The sequence below is a fragment of the Epargyreus clarus genome, unplaced genomic scaffold (genome assembly GCF_041222505.1).
Source record: "Epargyreus clarus isolate Ecla_fem2 unplaced genomic scaffold, WU_Ecla_fem_2.2 ptg000029l, whole genome shotgun sequence".
NCBI lineage: Eukaryota > Metazoa > Arthropoda > Insecta > Lepidoptera > Hesperiidae > Epargyreus > Epargyreus clarus.
Window position 1 is genome coordinate 4,757,249 of NW_027332235.1, and position 19,568 is coordinate 4,776,816.

General features: G+C 39.7%; 1 protein-coding gene across 1 annotated transcript in view; it reads left to right on the forward strand.

Moving 5' to 3' along the window:
• NGR-A25 (neuropeptide receptor A25) overlaps nt 1–19,568 on the forward strand; it is a 145,533-nt gene that overhangs the window by 25,256 nt on the left and 100,709 nt on the right. Inside the window, exons 2-3 of the mRNA XM_073089441.1 lie at nt 7,434–7,524; nt 15,003–15,202. Of these exons, the coding sequence (XP_072945542.1) occupies nt 7,434–7,524; nt 15,003–15,202 (291 nt within the window). The remainder of the gene's footprint in view (nt 1–7,433; nt 7,525–15,002; nt 15,203–19,568) is intronic.

Genomic DNA, 19,568 nt, shown 5'->3' on the forward strand with positions numbered 1-19,568 from the left:
AGTAGCGTCAGTGGCCACTGGCACCACGATGGCCAGGCCGGCTGCGACCATTTTCAAGAATTCCGTCGAGCTCACCGCCAGTACTGAGTCACCCACAGTAATACAGAAGCCTTCAGAAGCACATAGTCAGCATGGTACGCGCGCTCCGAGTCGACGCGCCGGATCCACGCGTTCAAGGTCAAAGGCTTACAAGGTAGCCAAGGCCAAAGAAGAACTTATACGTCTGCAAGTGGAACTTGCAACAGCACGCCTCGCCGTTATAGAAGCAGAAGACGACGATGACGACGTCTCCGAGTACTCAAAAACAGAAGCCGACACCAGGGTCGACGACTGGTTGGAACAGCAAGCGCAACCGAGGCTAGCCATAGCCGACGAGCCGCACCTACCTCTCCGCGAAATAGAAACAGAAATAGAAGCCATCACGGAAGAGACAAGGCCGGTTCAACAGAATAATAGTACAGCGCACCATACCCAACCAGATCCGCGAGTACATACAACGGCGGGAGCTCAAGCACCGGCGGGAGTCCACGCGCAGCCAGACTTCTCTCAACTTACGTCAGCGATAACACAGGCCATCAAAGCTAGCCAGCGGTCCTCAAAGTTTGTTGAATTACCGACTTTTAACGGTAATTATCAGGACTGGCTACCTTTTAGAGCAGCATATATGGAAACAGAAGAGTCTTTTTCAATAGTAGAAAATATTAATAGGTTAAGAAGACATCTAATAGGAAGAGCTAAGGAAGCAGTTGAAAGCTTATTGATCACCAACGCGCACCCATCCGATGTTATGAAGACCTTGGAAATGAGATTCGGTAGATCGGAGATGATAGCAATGGCCGAAATAGACACATTGAGAACACTGCCGCGCCTCTGCGAGTCGCCTAGGGATATTTGCGTGTTCTCTACTAAGGTTACAAACGCCGTGTCTACACTTCGGGCATTGAAATGCGTCTACTATCTCTACAATCCGGAGGTATCTAAGGTAATGGTGGACAAGCTTACTCCTACTTTACGTTACAGATATTACGACTTTGCTGCAACACAACCGAAAGAAGAGCCTGACTTATTGAAGTTTGAAAAATTTATGAAGAGAGAAGCTGAGCTGTGCGGACCCTATGCACTCCCCGAACAGATGGCACCGCCGATGTATAGTAATAGACGTCCTCAGAAGACACATACAGTATTAGAAAAGCAGTCTACAGTTATACAGAAATGCCCCGTATGTGAAGAAACAGGTCACATCGCGACGGACTGCAAACAGTTTAAAGAAGCAAACGAAAGCACAAGATGGGATATAGCAAAGAAGAAACGACTATGCTTTCGGTGTCTACGCTTCAGAAACAAGACTCACAACTGCCGAACGAAGCCGTGTGGTATTAATAGTTGTAAGTATTTTCATAACAGGTTACTACACTTCAACAGAACAGAAAAGGCAGAAACAGAAGATAGGTCAACAGAGGTCATTAACTCCGCGTGGACTACAGCCAGACCTACAAAGAAGCAAACTTTTTTGAAAATAATCCCGGTGCAGGCAACAGGTCCCAAGAATACGGTCAACACTTACGCGTTATTGGACGATGGATCTACAGTTACGCTGATAGACGACAGCCTTGCCTACGAAATAGGGGCAAAGGGACCCATCGACCCATTACGTATAGAAGCAATCAACGAGTTGAAAACAGCTGAAACGAAGTCAAGAAGAGTTAGCATCACACTCAACGGGTTGAACAATCACACAGCAAGCATTCAAGCGAGAACTATCAAGAACCTGCACGTGTCGCCGCAGGAAATAGCAAGACAACAGATTGAAGAATGTGAACACTTGCGAGATCTTAGCGACGTACTTTCCTATGAAGATGCGAAGCCTACCATACTCATCGGTCAAGACAACTGGCATCTCCTTCTAGCATCAAGAGTGAGAAGGGGAAAGAAGAACCAACCGGTAGCGTCTCTCACGCCACTTGGGTGGGTACTTCACGGAAGCCACAACCGAATTATTGGACGTACCGCTAACTTCGTGTCACACATTACAGAAGCGCCGCAGGAAGATAAGCTTGAAGATCTCATGAAGCATTACTTCGCAATGGACTCGCTATGCATCAACCCAAAGAAGCCACAGTCGGACCCTGAAGAGCAAGCCTTACGTATCTTAAAGAAAAGTACAACCCAAACAGAAGAAGGAAGATACGAAACCGCTCTACTATGGAAAAGAGAAGAGGTCGACTTGCCTAACAACTACGACAACTCGTTGACACGTCTTATGCACATAGAAAAGAAGCTTGACCGTAATTCTCAATTAAAACAGAAGTATACAGAACAGATGGACGCGCTTATCAAGAAAGGATACGCCGAGCCTGCACCGAGGACGAAGACTCCCAATAGAACTTGGTATTTACCGCACTTCGCGGTAGTGAACCCAATGAAGCCAGATAAACTCCGAGTGGTACACGACGCCGCAGCGAAGACTAAGGGTGTCGCACTCAACGACTTGCTGTTGAAAGGTCCAGATCTACTGCAATCACTTCCAGGGGTCGTGATGAAGTTCCGACAGCATATGGTTGCAGTAACAGCTGACATTAAGGAAATGTTCATGCAAGTGAAGTTGAGAACAGAAGACAGAGACGCTCTTAGGTACCTGTGGCGAGGGAACCGTCGTGACGATCAACCACCCGAGGAGTATAGAATGACATCACTCATCTTCGGAGCTTCAAGTTCGCCGTCAACAGCAATATTCGTCAAGAACTTGAACGCTAAGAAGTATGAAGAGACCGAGCCAGAAGCAGCCTCCGCCATTATAGAGAAGCATTACGTCGACGATTACCTGGACAGCTTTAGAAGCCTCGAAGAAGCCATACGTATCACTTCAAGCGTGCGTGATATACATAGAAGAGCTTGCTTCGAGTTGAAACAATGGAAGTCCAACACGCCCGCGCTACTACAAGCACTAGGGGAACAGGAGTCGTCACAGGACATAGAACTCTATAAGGCGGGAGAGCAGCTGGAACGTGTGTTAGGAATCGTATGGAGACCGGATACAGACGAACTTACCTTCAACCTCAATTTAACGCGTGTGCCTCGTGAACTTATAGATGGGAAAACACCGACGAAGAGAGAAGCCCTACGTATAGTTATGTCGCTTTTTGATCCGTTAGGCTTTGCTTCACCAGTTACTATAAGAGCTAAGCAGATTTTACAGGAACTCTGGCGGCGTGGGACATCGTGGGACGAGAAAATAGAAGATCACATAGCGGAACAGTGGCGCGACTGGATGGTACATTTGAGAAGCCTCTCGAATATAGCAATACCAAGAAGATACCTACAGTACAGCGACGCTACATCCCTTCAGCTCCACGTGTTCACCGACGCCAGCGAGTCAGCCTACGCAGCGGTATTGTATTGGAGAGCAACGGCACCCAACGGCGACGTCAGTATATCACTAATTATGTCCAAGGCCAAGGTGGCACCTTTAAAGTTAACATCTATACCTAGGTTGGAGTTACAAGCCGCAGTGATGGGAACTCGCCTCGCCGACGCCGTCGTTAAAGAACATCAACGAAAGCCGGACTCAAGAACGTTCTGGACGGACAGCCGCACAGTACTCTCATGGATCAAGGCTGGTTCGCGCTCTTACAAGTCGTATGTGGCACATCGCATAGCGGCTATAGAAGAAGGTACAAAGGTAAGTGAGTGGCGCTGGGTGCCAACGAAGTCCAACGTGGCGGACGATGCCACAAGAAATGTCCCAATAGGGTTCAATAAGAACCACAGGTGGTATAGGGGACCGGACTTCCTACACGAGGATTCGAGCACCTGGCCAATAGAGAATTCTGCGTCGTATCCATCAGAACCTACAGGTGAAGAAAGAACACACAACATAGTAACAGAACGAGGTCTGAAGCTGGTTGAAGGTCTACCGGAGGTGTCTAGATTTTCAAATTGGGATAGATTACGTTTCACTACAGCAAGGGTTTTACAGTTTATACAGCTTTGCAGGACGTCTAAACAGCGGGTCAATTACAAGAAGACTAGACGAAACGCTCAAGCGGACCCCGACTGGCGACGTCAAAAGAAGACACCGGTGGCTCCACAGGTAAAGCATAGAAAAATAGAACAAGCCAAGCGTTATATCTCCGTGCCCGCAGAACTCCTCCGAGAAGCAGAAGAGTTATTAATGCGTTCGTCGCAAGAAAGTTCATTTCAGGTTGATATAGATAACATGAAACGTCAGAAGCCTATAGACAGAGATAGCCGATTACATCGATTAAGTGTCAAGTATGAAAATGGTGCCCTGAGACTCCGAAGCCGCATCGAAGCAATAGAAGCCGTCACAAATGAGGTCAAGAACCCCATGGTGCTGGACGGTGACCATCCCACAGTCAAACTATGGATACACAGCATCCATAGACAGATGCACCACAGCGGAGTCGAGGCCACGGTAAACGAGTGTCGACAAAGGTATTGGGTTCTACGGTTACGTCCGGTGACGCGCACTATAATACGACAATGTCTCAGATGCCGCATGAAAACTCAAGCACCGCCGTACCCGAGAACCGGAGACCTACCATCGTGTCGCTTGGCACATCACAAGCGACCTTTCACATACACAGGAGTCGACTACTTCGGGCCGCTTACAGTAACAGTCGGGCGTACCAATCAGAAGAGGTATGTAGCTATCTTCACCTGTCTAACCACACGTGCTATTCATCTAGAAGTTACAGCATCGCTCACCACCGACTCTGCGGTGATGGCGCTCCGGCGGATGATGGCGCGCCGTGGACGTCCGGCGCAAATATGGTCGGACAACGGCACCAACCTGAGGGGCGCTGACAAGGAACTACGGCAGGCGATCGACGCAGCCACAGCGGAGGAGGCTGCTAAGAAGATCATCTCGTGGCGATTCATCCCACCTGGCGCGCCCTTCATGGGAGGCGCGTGGGAAAGGCTCGTGCGCTCCGTGAAAACTGCACTGCAAGCAACGCTTCACGAACGACATCCAGCAGAAGAAGTCCTCACGACGCTCCTGGCAGAGGTGGAATATACAGTGAACAGCCGACCTCTCACCCACGTGTCAGTGAGCGCCGAGGACCCAGAAGCGCTTACACCGAACCATTTCCTACTCGGCGGGAACGGAAGAGTATCGACCCCGGGAGAGTTCAACGACCGCGACACCATATGCAAAAACAGCTGGCGTGCCGCGCAGAGATTAACCGACATATTCTGGACAAGATGGCTTCGAGAGTACCTTCCTGAGCTTCAACACCGGCGGGAGCCCCACGGAAGAGGGGCAACAGTGAAGATCGGCGACTTAGTACAAATATTGGATAGTAACCTACCTAGGAACATATGGGTTCGAGGTCGGGTCATCGCAACATTTCCGGGTCCAGACAACATAGTAAGAACAGTCGACGTGGCAACCAAGGGAGGAGTTCTACGACGGCCAGTGAGGAAGCTGGTAGTGCTGCCTATAGAAGACGTCGCCCCAGCACCGACAGAAGATGCAACACAGCTGCACGGCGGGAGAAATGTGCGGGACGACGCGAACAGCTGACTCAAGATTCGACGTAATTATAAGTTTGAAATTGTTTACTTAATTTATAGTTAATAATAGTTCATAAGTTGTAATAAATAAAGACTTCATTATTCGTAACTTACGATCAGCTGATTAATATTGTATAGTTCAATGGCCGACGCTAAACAGCTGACTCCAACTCGATCAGCTGATCATAGCAAGTAAGACGTAGTTACGTAAACAGCTGATAGTTTTAATGTAATTTATTGATGTTTTTATTATGTTTGAATAGTGTTTTACTTATGTTTTATTGTTAATAGTATATAATAGGATTTAATAGAATAGGGAAAATAGATAATAGTTTAAGTTTTGTAAATGTAATAAAATAAATATTTCGTAATAGTTTATAGGGCATAGGTATAGGTGTCATTTATAATAGGTTTTGCAATAGTTTAGGTTTTAATAGAAGTTTAAATAGAAATATGTAAATTCCTAAACAAACTAAATAGATTATTATTATTATTATTGTGAATCCTCGATTCAAGGCCACAGTTTGAACAGGTTCGTACAGGTCCGTACAGGTTTAGACATAGAATAACGGGAAATGGTTGTAATTGGCCAAAAGGCCTATATTCCTGCCTAAACCTGCTTCTAGTTGTGGTACTTGAGTCGGGGATATAAATAGGCCAGATTTTCAAATTTTCATTCAGTACTGGCAATAGACCTATGGAACAAAGGAATAAATGGAACAAGAGTAAAACAAGGGATTTCAATTCTTCCAACCCAGCAATTATAGTAATGTGCCCCTGCACAAGAAGCAGTAACATTTGGGGGCCTACCACAGGTATGATGCAACCCTATATGGGTTTAATTAAAGATGTTTATGGGCGGCAGTGGCCTTACCATCAGGTGCAATGTATGATAGTTTATTACATCGATTTGCAAAAAAGCAGACAATGGACGATTGCGAATGCTTCATTAAAACTTCTTAGAGGCTTTGTCTAAAACTTTTGGTTGATAAGACGGGTTAATTCCTTTTATACTCGTTAAAACATTCAATGGAAGTCTCCGTAAAACGGAGGTACCTATTAATTTCTTTAACTTTGTAAGTCTTTGACACTTTTCCATAGAAATATTCTATTTAGATAATATAATATTTCTTCGGTATTAATTGCGAATTCAGATCTACCATTTTGTACAATCACATAGATTGGATCTATACTAAATTGGCGTATTCTTAGCGACAAATCTACTGGTAAGTTTTTAAAAAAAGTTCATTTAAATTTAAAAAAGGCAAATTTTATTCTATTCGTTAAATATCTGTCGTATTCTATAGATTCTATAGATTATCGTAGGCATTTACTCGTAATAAAGTATATTTTTAAGAATTTCAAAGTTGATTTTCGTTAATAGTTACCTTTACATTGTCTTTATTATTTTTACGAAATTAATAGTTATTAAATTCACTTGATGCCGTAAGAATTATGATTATGACTATGTATTAAAATTTTACGTATATGCCTTCAGTATTTTGGTGATAACGGCTCTCGCATACTACCTACCTACTTTACTACTACCTACTTTAGCATAGATGATTCTCTTTTGTCTTTTGCTTCGTGTTTAAGCGACTACTCCGTACAATAGATTCTATCTCAAGTTGATATATTGCCACTTTCCTGTCCTCAAGTCCTGGTCGCCTCATATTTTTTTAGGCTAAGCTGGTATGCCTCGTGCAAGTATGTCTCCTTCACCACACCCTTAAAACCAGAACACAGCAGCGCTTAACACTGCTGTTATTAGGCAGAAATAGGTGTGGCGGTGGTGCCGCCTAAATCAAACCACTGGTTCTACCACCGTCATTGTTATGTAAGTCATCTTCCATTGAAACATAATTACTTGTATTATATTTATATGTTTGTTCCAGGTCTTCCCAACGATCTCACAGTCTACTGGCACCAGTACCCATACAGCTTGGGGCTAGTTTTCTGCAAGTTGCGAGCCCTTATATCAGAAGCGTGAGTATTTCCTATAACTACCCTTTACAATAATATGTTTTCAATGTGATTTTCGGAAATTATCAACGAGACAACTTTGAATGTATTTTTTAATTTATAGTGAAGTAGATAACCAACTAACTATTATTCCAAATGAGTATTTTTTATTTATAATTCTGTGAAGTCCTCGCGATATTTGGAGGAAAAAGAAAATAAACACAACAAGAAGCATTTTGATTATTTGATGTACCTATTTAATATGACAATTTTGTTATCAAGAATATTAAGATTAATTTAACGACACTATGGGGTAAACTCCGTCAAGCCATTTGTAGAGAGTGCCAAAGAATCGTATATATGCTCGAAAATAAATAAACGCTTTCTACATTCACAGTCTTTCTATTCATACTAGTATACTCAGTGGTGGCCACGAACACTCACAAAGACGAATACATAAACATTCAAACCCAAAAAAATATCTAAATTCGTCGGTTTTGGACGGGGATCGAACCCGGGACGCTTTGACGCTTTGAATGGTGCCTTACGCCACGCAGCTCTACAAACGCGAAACGTTACCCCTTTCTGTCGTAATCGGGTAAAAAAGACCCTTTATTGTGCAAACCAATTTAAATGAAATATACAAACCACGTGGTTAATTTGTTTAATTGGGAAAGTAAGCTTCTAATGTTCATTTGTTAAGTTGGCGTTGAAGGCTTTTACATTGTTTTTAGTAAATTAAACCATTACAACGTATTTAAGACCTGAATCTTTAAGCAAACTTGACTTTTTGAAGGTTAATTGGAAAAATTGGTCATGTAATAAAATCTGTTGAACGCCTCATTTTTCCGTTCTATTGGAAAAGTTGTATAGTTATCACAACTTTTCCTTTTCTACTAGTGTAGATGGATGGACATTCCAATGTAACCCTCGGGAGTAATGGCAGGGTCGACTGTAATCCAATAATCTCATTACTGAAAATGATGGGTTTGGATGTTTCCTTTTACAAGGGCAAGGTTACCTCACTTAATACAGCGGGATAGAATAGCATACATTATACAGGGTGGTGAAAATGTAATAATATCTAAAAGTAGTAGTAGTAGTAGTAATCGGAAGTATTCCCTCAGGACTATGACATGGGGCTCTTCAAAAGGGGTGTAAAAAGAGCTCTCCTGCAAAGCTGGCGATGCATTGGCGACTCTTTTCGTATTGCAAATGTCCATAGGCGACGGTGACTGCTTTCTATCTGGTAGCCGGTTTACCTTATCGTTAGGTTAAATATACGAGAAAAAAATGTAATAGGTAATATATTGTGTCTTAATTTTCAGGTCTTATTCCCAAAAGGTGAAAGTGTCGTCGTCCGTCGTATTTTTCCGCGTTTACACTTTATCTATTGAGCCGTAATAGGTACTACACAAATTTGAATAGGTATACACAAATTTTCATATTACCTTTATTTCTATGGCTGCTATGTTAACAAATACTAGAAATAAAAAATAAATGAAAGTTCTGTAGTACGGAGCCCTCAATACACGAGTTCGACTCACACTTGGCCGATTTTGTACGTTTACTTTCACGTCACGAAAGACGCTGTCATTCCTTCATGGATCTTACAACCAGGCTGTCGGAAATCTTTGATTAATACACGTTGTTTGTTTATATAAGGCGAAGCCAAACCGAAGAGTGAGTATTAAGCGTGATGTTTATTCAAAATATAAGCTTGAATAATATTGTGTGAAATACAATAATTTCGTCCCATGAAGGAAATCATTTGGCATTGTTTGGGAAAATAGAGGCCTAAAGAATAACACCTTTTTATTCCTTTAGATATCCATCTATGTATCAATTTGAATGAATTAACTACACTTCCTATTCAAAAAGTACGATTAATTATAGTCCCCGCCAAACTGCTAGTCCGCTCTGAAGTTGTTGCGAGTAGGTGTAGTCATACAATTTGCTATGGCGATTCATTTCTATATTCAGAGCGGGCTAGCAGTTTTACGCGGAGTAGGTATACCACTGCCTCGTCCCTGTAGTTCCGGGAGTAGAATAGGACTACGGTATCTCCTGCGTGTCGTAAGAGGCGACTAAAAGGGGGCTTCCGGGGTTGCGGGTGGCAAGAGTGGGAGCTCAAACCGCCCGTCAGCGACTCCGGGAAGGACGGCTGTATGGTCGCATACCATCGTACACACCAGACGGTGTGGCGAGCGCCAAGCTCACCTGGGTGGAGCCCGGCGGGGCAACGCGCTAAGAGTACTCCGGTTGCCGTTGCCGTTCCTTTGGAAATCCCGGAGTCCTCTACGCAGCGCCGAGGACGGCCAACGGGGGGGGTTTAGTGCGGTAAGAATCCCACATAACCTCGTGTCGCTCCCACGGCATTGGGTACCCTTTGAAGGTTTCCCCCTGGTAAAAAAAAGGTATACCACTGCCTGTATGTACGTTTATAGATGTTTTATAGTCATTGTTCAAATCAGTGGCTGATTTGATTTTACATAATACAAATGTCTCATAAACGATCAAGCGAACAAGTGATTATAAAAATTCAACTATTTAGTTATGTAACGCAGCATTAATTAATCGTAATTGTACTGTTATTAATTAAGTATTAACTAAAATCCACTTCCAAGTCGACATTTGACCCTACGCCTTTGAGAAAATGTCTACGAAAATTGATCACCAATGATTTCAACATATTCGACCTCTCAAAATTGTAAAGCCAATAATATTAAGACCCTTAAAATTATTTAGTATAAATTAGACACAATAATTTTAGCATCCCTTTAATATCACTACTTAAGACTGGCTTTGACATTTAAATACTTTAGAAGAATTAGAATTTCAAAAATTTAAATATATCGACCACAAACTATAAGCAACTGAACATATTTTCTTTACTATGGGTAATACCGTTCTCAACCATATCACCTTCCAAAAAAAAAAAGATTACATCAAAATCGGTCCATCCGCTTAAAAGCTATGATGCCAGAAATAGACAGACACACAAGTTAAACTTATATTCCTCTTTGTGTCCACGGGTAATATAAAACAAAAAATGTTTTGTGAAATATAAAGTTCAGGCAAAGAGTCCTTCATTGATTCATATTAAATTCTAAGAAAATCTAAGTTCAGTAAAACCCTTACAAATGTTAGAACGAACCCAATCAGTCGTCGTGAAAAGTTTTAACAAGGTACACACACATACATATAGGGTGTATATATGGAGGCAGCAAACAAACATGTAAGCCGTTTTTTTTTTTTATAATATAAGAGTAGCAGACGAGCATGCAGTCCACCTGATGGTAAGTGGCTACTGCCGCCCATGGACATCTGTAATCAACCCCAGATAGGATTAGATATTCCTACCTGAGGTCGGCCACAGATGCGCCGCTACCCCTGAGGACTAAGCTGGAACGCCTCGGAAAAGTCTGTCTCCCTTACCACACCCTTCAAACCGGAACACAGCAGCGCCTAGCACTGCTGTTATTAGGTAGAAATAGGTGTGGCGGTGGTGCCGCCGGAGTCGAACCATAAAGGGTTCTACCACCTTCAACCGTTTGATCTCAAGTATTCACTGCTATGTGTGGAATTCTGTAACTAGAACCATCTTTTTTTCAATTAACTTAAAGTAGCAAAATAACGTGCATTTTACAGTTATCGCCAAACTACTAGTCCGCTCTGAAGTTGTTGCGAGCAGGTGTAGTCATACAATTTACTATGGCGACGCGATTCATTTCTATATTCAGAGCGGACTAGCAGTTTTACGCGGACTATACCTGATGCTAAGAGGTTACTGCTTTCCATAAACATTTGTAATGAACTCCATATTTAACTCAATAAAATGGTAGCCTTAAATGTAAGTCGGCCAGCATCCACACCCTTCCTCTTAAAGACAAGAACAGTTGCGAAGTTATATTTGTGGCGGTGGAACCTTCATAGTCGAAAATCCTGATTGTACCATCGTACTTTAGATTGTCACTAATGCCGTGGGCATCTGTAATTGATCTCAAAAAAGATCAGAATTCCCTGTCCACTAAGAAATGCCATATGAGGCGGATGGTTAATATGGTAATGTTATTAATAGGTTCTGTGTTACTACGTTACTCAAAATAGATCTTAGAAGTACCCTTATAAAGGAGAAGCAGAATTGGTAGTGATTCACGAGCGACTTTTCATTTTTACTTAAAATAACTTCTAAATTAAATTTAATTTTACTTTTGATAAAAAAGTTTTTAGAGTTATATTTAAGATTTAATTTATTAAAAATGATAAGTACACTGAAATTACAGGTCATTTGGTACACGTAAAAAGTACAGGCTGAATTACGAGTCTCCGTATTAAGGCTATTAATAAGCCCAAAAAATAGAAAGTTTCTCTTGTATTTCACGTTAAAATTTCAGCTTTGTAATGGCATTAACTTCCTAAAATGGATATTATTTCGATTTGTTGTCCTTTAATAAGTGACTTTACCTAATTTGTACCTTCTTAGGAATTTATAAAATAGGATTTTAATTACAAGATAAGATCTGAAGTATCTATGTGCCTACGTACATAATTATGAAAGTGTTGTCACATGCAGTCCACCTGAAGTAAGTGGCTACTACAGCCCATGGGCATCTGTAATCAACCATAGAAAGCATCAGAGTCCTACCGGAGATCGCCCACAAATGCGTTGTCATCTCTGAAGGCCACGTTAAAACGCCTCGGATAAGCTTTAGGCATAATGAAGTGAGTAAAGCAGTGATAGCCAAATGGTTAAGTAACTCGGCCTCTGGATCGAGGGGTCCGCAGTTCAAATCCCAGGCACGTACCTCTGATTGTTAAAGTTATGTGCGTATTAGAAATTAATTATCACTTGCTTAAACAGTGAAGGAAAACATCGTGAAGAAACCTGCACACCTGAGAGATTTATAAAAAAAAATTCAAAGGGTGTGAAGTCTACCAATACGCAGTTGGCCAGCGCGGTGGACTATGGCCTAATCCTTCTCATTCTGAGAGGAGACCCGTGCCCAGCTATGGGACAATAATGGGTTGATGATGATGATGATGAAGTGAGGCTGTAATACCTCCGAGGTCGAAACCACAAAGGCTTCTACCATCTTCAAACCTATCATAGCTGTTTTCACACTCATAGTTTCAATTTATCCTAAAACTATAAATATATTTTGTCGTAACTATCAAATATTTAACACCAGACACCGTCTAAATAAAATCAATGCAAAGTTCACTAACGGGCCATTTATCATCTATTCATATGAAGATTAATGCATGTTGTTCTTATTGTTCGGATTCATAGGGCTTAGGTATTTATTTTATATCCTTTCTACATTGAAATTTAAATTGTTCTAGCCGTCTAAACTAACGAAAACCAATTGAATATGGAGATTTAATCAATTGATTCCATTAGAGCTATACCTAACGAAGCATCGTTAATCCGCTGTTTCGATTGAAACTTTAGTTTTAAAACTTCGGGCTGTAGTGGTGGATAGTCTATCTAGATATACGAGGAAATAGGCAAAACAGTTCAGCCTTTTTTCTTTGGTTTGTCGATCGAATTTCTCCCTTCATTTTTGGTAGTTTTCTTTTTTGTTAGTTCACGTGCTCAAGTGCAATAAAAAAAGTAAAAGTAGAAAAAAGATAGAAGTGAACACTAAGTAACTTATTACTTGTTAGATTAATAATTTAGAATTATTTTTGATTTGCAAAGAAGTGTGTGATCAATTTAAACTTTAAGCCTTGCTCATAAAGCGTTCGGTGACGATGACGCGAGTTATTGTTTACCCAAAGAGTTCTCAACTCGCCTAAAGAAGTTTTCACTTCAAAAATTTGATAAAGGTTAAAGATTGCTTGAAGTTTGGAATAGATGACGTTGGAGAAAACCCGCCTTAAATCACAAAGCGTCATCAGCGTGGCAAAAAAGAGTGCTCTCATTTTGACGAAGTGTCCGAAAGTAAGATTTAGTCGAAAGTAACCTTTATTGACATCGGATGTCTGTTGATGTCCATGTACAAAGACTGACATTAGGACAGGTATAAATTATAACCATCAATAATGTGAAAAAGCTCAATTACGACACTGACACAAACGAAGGGTTCTGTTAGTGTAATAAAAGAACCTTTGACAATAACTTATAAAACCTTTTGCTTTTTGTGTTTGGGCCTATCCTTGGGTCACAGCAATGTGAGAAATGTATCCAATAATGAATATATGCAGAAAGGAAACAAGACAAACATATTAGACATTTTGTAAATTGCAAAAGTTGCAAAAAAGAAACGGAAGAGGGTGACCTAATTTCTTTCCAGACTGAATTACACCCTGTACATCTTATGACATAAATATAAAATTTTGTAAACAAAGTTTTAATGCGAAAATTTTTTCTTGTTGATTTCTTTGCTGTTATCGTGTATGATTATCTTTTTTTTTTCTCATAAACATTTTTAAAAGAAATTTCAAAGCTTGCCGTTGAAGGGAAATTTTATAAGACGATTTTCATGCGGCTTTAACTAAAATTGGACTTTATTTTATAATTTCGGAAGTAAAATTCATTTAAATCATTCTCTATCTGTTTGTAAATTGGTTTTCATTGGATAGCTGTAGAACTATTAGAATAGCATACTAGAGTATACTTCAGGGAGGGTTTACTGCCGCTCATGGACATCTGTAAGCTACCTCAGATAAGATAATACACTTACCTGGGTCTAGCTAGAACGGATAGGCATGTGTACCTTACAAGACCATTCAAACCTGAACACAGCAGCGCTTACCACTGCAATTACGAGTATTAGGCAGAAAAAGGTGTGACGGTGGTACCTGCAAAATCGAACCACAAAGGGCTGTACCACCTTTAAAGGTTGCATCCACGTAAAATAATATCTCTAAAGTAGATTTACATGAATTTTATATTTCCTTAGGGAGTTGTTAGCCAAAACTTCAGCAAATAAGACTCAAGTTTACTTTAATGTTATAGTTAGTTTGTAATAAAACTGTTGGAAGTCCATTAATAATTTAATGAGAATTTATTTGTATGTGTCAGCTAGTCTTATCGTATCAGTTTGAGTGGTGTTTAATATTCGAATTTTATAATTTTCAGTGGCATGTGTGCGTGCGCGTCTGTGTGTAAGTATGAGCGCGAGCATGCGCGCGCGCGTTTGTATGTGTCTTGTGTGTGTGTGTGTGTGTGTGTGTGTGTGTGTGTGTGTGTGTGTGTGTGTGTGTGTGTGTGTGTGTGTGTGCGCGCACGCATGTGTAGCATGTGTAGCGATCTGAAGACGGCCTTACCACACTTGAAAACTATGTTAATACGACTGTGAGTGACTCCGCCTTAACACATACTTCAAACCAGAATACGGCAGGGTTCAAATTATACATTTAAAAAACATACTTAAATATTTTCCATCGTTTTGTACTTGTCATATTATTCTTTGAATTTGTCAGTTTTAATCGAAAAACTAAAATACATTTATTTGTAATAATTTCCTTAAGTTTAATATTTCAATTTGTTTCAGGGCGACTTACGTGTCAGTTATGACGATATCAGCGTTCTCATTGGAGCGGTACCTGGCCATCTGCCATCCTCTATACCTGTACGCCATGGCGGGCCTCACGCGGGCCTCCAGGATCATCCTGGTTCTCTGGATCATTGCGTTCATATGCGCTTCGCCCTTTGCCGTCTACAGCGACATCAGCTATAGGGACTATCCTCCAAGTAAGTTATATTATTTTTTATATCTACCACTGACCACTTAAAATACCCTTAGTTTGATTTTTTACGTTTGCTCGAAAACGGTCACCGTTTACGTTTTCGCTCATACAGCGCCCCCGTGGACAATATCGGAACTAAAATTTCGCAGTAGTGTTTCGAGAGGGTAAGTAAGGGTACTGAAAGTTTCATAATCGTAAGTTAGTCTCATTTCAAATCAATGGTGGTGGTGGTGGTATTACCACCAAAGACGGGCTTCTTGTAAGGATGATAAGGGCCTGAATGCCACAATCCATTAAAATAACAAAGTGTGGATGTGTAGATATGACACATCAATGTAAACTTTTTAAAGAAAAGGTTCAGATATATATTTTTCTTGATGACGATAATACTTCGATGTTAAACAAAATGGAAATTAGCAATACGCACGTAATTAAAAAAAAATCATAAAGTTGGGATTCGAACCGACACCGGTCTCCCTACTGTTGGGATTGGCCTGGATCATACTCCATAATACTGCTCGGTGTGGTTATATAGAGATACACAAATATACTGTTCAACGACATTAAGTTCTAAATAATTTAATTCTGTTTATATTTCTCCTCACTGCCTTGGCAAAAAAGTATTCAAAAGGATTTGTGAAGTTTTATCCTCATTTTATCTGCGCAAATTTATCTCCCAAACATCTTGTATACAGAAAATAAAGGTATGGCAATAAAGCGGTTTCAGTGGAAACTTTAAGCGTAAAGCGCTCACTTAATCTGCTTGTGATTGCTTTTTCTCAAATGATTATATTCTTTAAAATATAAAGAAAAAGCGTGTTTCGTTTTTTTCACTTTTCATTTAGAATTTGTAAGAAGAGTTTTAGAATTTTGTAAAAGGTAGTGTTTGCAAAACTTCTATCGTATAGTGAAAATTGGATTTTAATTGTCTTACTCGTTACAATATTTAAGCTGCAATAGCAGGGAGATGTACATTTTTTTTGTATTTCGTTATAGCACAATTAAACACATGCTATATTTTATTTAATCAGAAAGATAATGTTATTAATTGATCCATGAATACTATTTAAAATGGTTTTAATTCCGATTACAAGATTAAGATAATAAAAAAATACCTATATTTAAAAAAAATTAATAATTTTTCTCTAGTACAAAACATGAAATGGATGGGTCAACGTAATTTTCATTTATTTAACGTTTAAAATTTAATGCTATAATATGACGCTTTCAAAATGAAAGCTAAATATTAAGTGCTCAATTAGTAATTCGTAATTTGTACCCACTCTATAGCGTACTGAGATACATGATACCAATAACACTTAATCCTTTAATTAAATCTTCCTTCCTAGTAATTCTATTCGAAAATTCGCTGGGATAATTATTGTTGGATGCTAGAAAAACTGTTTAGAAGAAATTGGTTTTGCTATAAACTAAACTTTTTAATTATATGAAATAAATGACATGAAGTTAATCGGATGTTAAGTTAAGGTAAGGGAGACATACTTTTTCGAGGCGTTCCAGCTACTAAGCTGGAAGGACTACCTCAGTGGTAGCGGCGCATCTATGGCTGCATTTTTGAATACACGACGCAATACATATAAAATGTAGCAAATATTGTATTTCTGAACATTTGCAAAATTTGAAAATGGGTGAAATATTTCATGTGAATATTTAAGGTAAATAAGCGTGACTTGGCATACATTTTGTGATAATAAGTTGTACTGTATGTCACAGTTTTACGTATACTTTTGCATTAGCACGATTAAAGCTTAAAATTAAGGCAGAATAACATAAGTTTTTGCCGAAATTAAGTCAGAAAATGAAGCTGCTCAAAACGCTGAAACGTTCAAAGCTGTTAGAATCTCAAAGCTAACCTAATCCATCCATGAATATATCCATTTATCCATCCATCCGTTCATTGGCCCGTTATCATCTAATTATTGGAAATGTGGTTTCTCTCGGATTTAATCTTTAAGTTGTCATTTTTTTCTATAACTCCAGAATTTTATAAAGAAAAGGGATCTTCCCATTTTTTTCCTAACTGTTAAAACAAATGATAATTTCTGATTTGCGTACGACCTCAAATCCGATAAGTCAAAGGAACTGAACAAAGCGTTCCAGTTTAGGACTCCGTCGACACCAACGCTTAATAATCCGTTTTGCGCATGAATTAATATTGAATTGTTCTCAGATTTAGTTATTTTTAATCAACCCTTCTAATAACTTCTTTGACATTCGTTTAAAGTTCCAATCTTGAACAAAACCCGTTGTTTTCTTAAACAATAGTTGCTTGATTAAAAATATTTGCTGACATTTTTCTGTTGGATTCCCGTGATTAGACGGAACAATGTAAAATATATTTTATTCTTCATGCTTTATTTGACTTTTTAGAGAGTTTATTTTTTAAATATCATTTCGTTTAATTAAATTCGAAATTCGAAATCTTAAATTGTTTTAAATCTTCAATTTATTTTTTAAATATATTTACATAAAATTCCTTATATTTCTATTTTGTGAATAAACAGAGATATACTCGGGATCTGAATCGCACGAACTTCTGATTTTTCTAATTTATGTGCGTAGCAAACGAGCATGTCCATCTTGTGGTAAATGGCTACTGCTGATCATAGACACATTTAATCAACGCGGGATAAGATTAGATTCTTATCTGCCACTGAAGACGGCAGCAGATGCGCTGCTACCCCTAACATCTTACCTCGCGGTATTTTCTCGCCCCCTATTAACCACAAAATATAATTGAGAAAGAGTTCAAAATTATAGTGCAATTAAGTAATAAAGATAATCAAGTCAGATTAATTAAAAAAAACCCTGACACCTGTAATTAATCAAGCCAAAAACAAAACAAAAGCATTGCTTGCCATGACGACTAATTTGGTACGCTTCCAATAAATATATCTCCCTAAACACACGTTACGTCACAAATACATAACCACAAACACACACCTATGTAATGATTAATGGTATACACCGGCTGCTTGGGATTAGGCTCGACTGGTCCAAACAGTTTACTACAAAGCTAAACTTTCCTAGTATTGCCGAGGGCTTTATCGGTTTCTCTTGTGTAGGTACGTGTTAACCTATTGTACGTATTATATTACGTAGATATTATTATTTAATACGCACTTCCGACATACACAAAATCCTTTCGCCCAAGTTTCGGGTATTTTCTGCTTCGGTTTACTTACGCGAGTTTCGAAGGGTGATTTAACGACATCCTTATTAAAAAATAATTGTCACTTGCTTTCCGTAGAAGGAAAACATCGTGACAATGATTAAGAAAATTTGTACGCCTGAGAATTCTTCAGAGATCTGTGACTGTGTGTATCTTCTTTCTTCAAAGATGTGTATACCGATTAGCACTTTAGCGACGTGGCGAACTAGGTCTTAGGTAGGTAGGTATGGCAGTGGTACCGCCGGAATCGAAACACAGAAGGATCTACCACATTTAGAATGAATGTTAAAGTTACTCATATTGGTCTTTTATTTCATTGAGATTCACCAAAGAAGCCGAACAATCCAAAATTGTAAATCAGATTAACTCTCAGAAAAGCCAACATACATATTTAACACACCAATAAATATGTTTGTTCATCTGTACCTATTCTTTATGATTTGCTCTCTGAAGGCCGCACCCAACATCAGTTTGACTCAACATTTTGCTTTCATCATTTTGAAAATCTTTCATTTGAAACCATTTTTCACATTTCTATATGAACATGTGTGAATGGAATCCAGTAGGGTGGTAAATGCTTACATAGTACCAAAACTTGCTATTCAAAATTTCTAAAACGTGGTTGGAAAGATATGCAGTCGGCATATGAATAGACTTTTGTGTTTTGCACACCTAATACGTTTGTGGCTATGCCTGTAGCAGTTTCTTCATAAATTTTTCAAAGTACCATGTCTTCATACATCTTAACAACGTAATAGACAGTGGATAACTATTATGTCAAAAAGGGACTAAGTAATGTTTTTTTTATAATGTAGGAGTAGCAGACGAGCATGCAGTCCCCCTGATGGTAAGTGGCTACTGTCGCCCATGGACATCTGTAATCAACCCCATAGGATAAGATATTCCTACCTGAGGTCGTCCATAGATGCGCCGCTACCCCTGAGGACTAATCTGGAACGCCTCGGAAAAGTCTGTCTTCCTTAGCACGCCCTTCAAACCGGAACACAGCAGCGCCTAACACTGCTGTTATTAGGTAGAAATAGGTGTGGCGGTGGTGCCGCCGGAGTCGAACCACAAAGGGTTCTCCCACCTTCGAATTGATAACGATGAAAATTGAAGATAAAACCTACTGTTATTCGACTCCGGAGATAAAACTACAACTATTTCTGCTTAATAA